The sequence below is a fragment of the Penaeus monodon genome, chromosome 36 (genome assembly GCF_015228065.2).
Source record: "Penaeus monodon isolate SGIC_2016 chromosome 36, NSTDA_Pmon_1, whole genome shotgun sequence".
Lineage (NCBI taxonomy): Eukaryota > Metazoa > Arthropoda > Malacostraca > Decapoda > Penaeidae > Penaeus > Penaeus monodon.
In genome coordinates this window covers 18,910,161-18,914,630 of record NC_051421.1, presented here as the reverse complement: position 1 = coordinate 18,914,630, position 4,470 = coordinate 18,910,161, and the positions used below count along the sequence as shown (strand labels likewise).

General features: G+C 47.4%; 1 protein-coding gene across 1 annotated transcript; it reads left to right on the top strand.

Annotated features, from left to right (window-relative positions):
* The first annotated feature begins 702 nt into the window (after positions 1-702).
* Positions 703-1,580, top strand: LOC119595557 (fibrous sheath CABYR-binding protein-like). Its single transcript, XM_037944673.1, has 4 exons — positions 703-716; positions 856-982; positions 1,043-1,237; positions 1,458-1,580. Exons 1-4 carry the CDS (start codon positions 703-705, stop codon positions 1,578-1,580), a joined length of 459 nt encoding a protein of 152 aa, XP_037800601.1.
* The last annotated feature ends 2,890 nt before the right edge of the window (positions 1,581-4,470 follow it).

Genomic DNA, 4,470 nt, shown 5'->3' with positions numbered 1-4,470 from the left:
TTTTTCCCCCGGGCATTTTGATCTAACGGCCCCAAAATACCCTCGTTCCCAACGAGGCATACAAAAGCCAATTTGGGAAAGGGAAAAACCTAATCCGTCTCACAGAGTGAGGTAAAACATCGGCGAAGGTCCAGAGAATTCTCGCAGTTGTGATCCCCGGGCGCTCTGGGCGGGCGACGCCCATCCAGGGGTTCCTGGCGGCGACGACTCTCCGGCGGCCCTGGGCAGGCGGCTCCTCCGACGCGCCCGGGGAGGCGGCCTCCGGCGCGTCCTGGGCAGGCGGCTCCCCCGGCGCGTCCTGGGCAGGCGGCTCCTCCGGCGCGCCCTGGGAGGCGGCTCCTCCGGCGCGCCCTGGCAGGCGGCTCCTCCGGCAGGTCCGGGCAGGCGGCTCCTCCGGCGCGTCCTGGGCAGCGGCTCTTCACGGCTCACCATATCCTTGGGCGGCATCCCACCCCAACTGGTCGTTGGGGTACCATCCCGCACCCACCAGTTGTAAAAGCGGCGGCTAACTCCTCCGACTTACGTGCAGTCGCTGGCGTGGTTCTCACCGTCGGCTGAGGCTTCCTCGACCGCGCCTGCTTCTTCTGACAGGATTCCCGCTGCGACGGGTCCTTGGGCAGACGGATTGCGTCCAGGTGTGACTCCGTGGCCAGTCGCTCCTCTGGCCAGCGTTCTACTCCCAGGACTTGAGTTTCCCGGACGATGTGCTCCCTCACGTAAGGAGGGCCAGAGCAAGGCCAAAAGCGGGGACCCATGTTCCTCCATAGCACTTGCTCTGCCTCCTGACGCCTGTCCTCTTTGCGGTTCCTGCGACGCTGCTCTTCCCACAGCTGCCTCTGTATCTCCCATTTCCAGTAGTCCTGCCCAGGACGCGCCGGATGAGTCGTCGCCTGCCCAGGACGTGCTGGATGAGTTGTCGCCTGCCCAAGATGCGCCGGATGAGTCGTCTCCTGCCCAGGACACACCAGATGAGTCGTCGCCTGCCCAGGACGCGCTGGAGGAGCAACTGGTGGGTGCTGGATATGCACCCGAACGAAACCAGTTGGCGTGGGGATGCCCACCCGAGGAATTGGTGGGTATCGTACTGCCTGAGGAGGTGCATGCCGAAGATACCCTGAAGGAGCTGCCTGCCCAGGAAGAACCGGAGGAACTACCTGCCAAGGATACCCTGGAGGAGCTGCCTGCCCAGGAAGGATCGAAGGATCTACCTGCCGAGGACGTGCAGGAGAAGCAACTGGTGGGTGTGGACGTGCACCCGAACGACCAGTTGGCGTTGATGCCCGCCCATGGGTCTGGTGGACAACGGACTGCCGGAGGAGCTGCCTGCCGAGGACATGCCGGAGGAAGCTTTCCTGCCAAGGACATGCCGGAGGAGCTGCCTGCCGAGGACATGCCGGAGGAGCTGCCTGCCGAGGACATTTCCGGAGGAGCTGCCTGCCGAGGGCATGCCGGAGGAGCTGCCTGCCGAGGACATGCCGGACGGGCCTTTCCTGCCCGAGGACATGCCGGACGACCTGCCTGCCGGGGACCATGCCGGAAAGGAGCTGCCTGCCGAGGACAAGCCCGGGGGGGCTGCCTGAGAAGGCATGCCGGAGGAGCTTTCCTGCCGAGGACAGCCGGAGGACCCCTGCCGAGGCTGCCGGAGGAGCTCCTGGGTGAGGGCATGCTGGAGGAGCTGCTCCGAGACTGCGGAGACTGCCTGCCGAGACCATGCCGGAGGACATGCCTACCGAGGAGACACCGGAGAAGCTCCGGGGGAGAGGGACTGGTGGAGGAGCAACGGGGCACCAAGTCCGACAGAAGGCAGGACCGTGATTGCCGGAGAGTACGGGTGACGGAAGGGTTGGTCCTGGGGCACCTCACCCCTGGATTTAAGGACCTCGTGTAGGCTCCGCAGTTGTGGCTCCTTTAAATATCTCCATTTCTTGTAAGTTATTTTGATAAAAGAAGGAGATATGTCACAATGCGAGATTAATCTGGACCTTCGCCGTTTTTTACCTCACTCTGTGGACGGGCTTTGGTCCTTTCCGTTGGCTCGACGCCCGTGGGGGACGAGGTATCGTGCCTTACATCGGCCGGCAAAAAAAAAGGAGCACCAGCCAAAATTCAGCATTGTCCATGACTTCTGATTAGTGTTCCTTCGCATGTGACCCGCCTGCTCCACTGATCCTCTCTCTCCCCACGCTTCTGTTTGCACATATTTTGTTATGTGTATGTATTGTAAAGGGATTTTGTGTCTAAGCAGTAAAACTTTTCGATGTTTCCTTGGTGTTTTTCCGTTGACCTTGACCGCTCAGATTCCGATATTTATATATATACATTTATATTATATATAATATAATATATATATATATATTAATTTTTACATACATTTATATATATTACATATTATATATATATAATATATAATATATATATTATATATATATTGTGTGTGTGTGTGTGTGTGTGTGTGTGTGTGTGTGCATTTATCTATGAATAAATAAATATATATATATATAAAATATATTATATTATTATATATATTATAAATAATATATATATATATATATATATATATACGCATTTCTACATTTATTACATAATATAGATATGCATATTATAGTATATGTATATGCATATGTATAGTATATATATGTGTGTTGGTAAATAAATAATATATTTATATATTTTATTTATTTACACACACACCATATATAACATTACTATCATATTTTTTTTTTTTTTCTTAGTGCCTGTCTACAAGGACGTTGGCGATCTGGATTTCCATGATTTCTTGGCAATTTAGAGCGTGGTTTGCTGTCCCTTCTCTATTACCCCTTCCGGGACCAGCACTGACTGGGCTGGCTTGCCCCAGTGGTAGGCAGGCATCGGGGGAGTTCCTCCCAAGGCAACAACGCGCCGGCCGGTGATGTCGTGACAGTCTTAGGTCGATGCTCAACCCTCGGCACATAAAATTATATATATATATTATATATATATAATTTTATATATATATATATAATATATAATATATCTATATATATATAATATATTATATACATATGTGAATATATATCTATAAATATATATAAATATACAAAAATAATATATTATATATTTATATATATAACATCATATTATATGATATATCTATATATATATACTATATATATATATATATATTACATATATATATATCATCATCATCAATAACGGTAGCTCAGTTGAGCAGCCGTGGACCACTCTACCATCCTTCGGCCACTCAACCGATTCTTGCGCTTTCTTTCCCTTGTACATGGACAACCCGCAAATATCTTTGATGTTGTCGCTCAGTCTTGTCTTCGGTTTGCCTCTTCCTCTGTTTCCTAATCACCATCCCGGTCCACGCAAGTTTTCTCATACTTGTAACTTATCACAAGACAATAAACTTAATTTCTGTTGTTCAGATGTCCAACAGCAGTATTTACAATTTATTTTTTCAGCACTTCCTCAATCGTTTTTTCTCTGTCCAGTTAATCCGGTAGTACTCGTTCGTAAACACCACATTTCAAAACTATTGATCTTTTTCTTGTCTATCTTCTTCAGCACCCAACACTCAGAAACCATATGAGACAACTGGGAAAAAGATAATGAGTTCAATAACCTCAGCTTTGTCGTAAGGTCGCTTTGGTTCTTTCAGATGTTATTGAGAGCACTGTGGCATTTTTGCACTCGCCAGTTCTTCTTTTTATCTCCGGTGAATCATCATATGTATTAAGTTAAAACAAAAAACTCCAAAGATAAATGAACTCTTCACATTTTCCACACACCATGCCATTGATTGTAACATGTCATCATGTTCAATTGCCTGTTATCTTTGAATCTTCATGATCTTAGTTTTCTTGGCATTAAGAAACAAGGCAGCCTTTTCGCCTTGCTTCTCTAACTTATCAGTAGTTGTTCAGTGATACTGCTGGGCAATTAAAACTTATATCATCGGCGTACCTTTAGATTGGATATTTTGTACCTCCAACTTTCTACAGTTCTTCAAAATTCTCCATAGCACCTCTCATAATTGTTCAGAATATAGGTAAAGAGGTGCGGAGACAGAATGACAACCTTGGCGCCACTCGTGTTTGGACTTCGAACGATTCTGTGAACCCATAAGTGGTTCTACAGCTGCATGTTTGTGGTCACATGGCTTTGATAGTTGGATGATGTGTATTGAAACTTATAATCGTTCGGTTATTCCAGAGGATTCATGATCAACAGTATCAAAAGATTTCAAGTTAATCGATGAAACACAGGGATAGGTTCTTCTGATGTTCTCTGTTTTCTCATGATCAATTTCAGACTAGGAATCTGGTTTCTGGTACCTCTTCCTAAGGCGAAAACCTGCTGTTCGTCTGCAAATTTCTTCTCTTAAACTTCAACTTCATTCTTTCAGCAATGTCAACAAAATTTTGCGGCTGTGAATTATTAATGCAAGTGTTGTTATTGTTGCATTGG

Excerpts from the sequence above, each read along its gene's own strand:
- LOC119595557 (XM_037944673.1), top strand. Across the intron at positions 983-1,042 it reads CACCAGATGAGTCGTCGCCT|TTGGCGTGGGGATGCCCACC; the intron begins GCCCAGGACGCG and ends GAACGAAACCAG. Across the intron at positions 1,238-1,457 it reads ACGTGCAGGAGAAGCAACTG|CTGCCTGCCGAGGACATGCC; the intron begins GTGGGTGTGGAC and ends ATGCCGGAGGAG.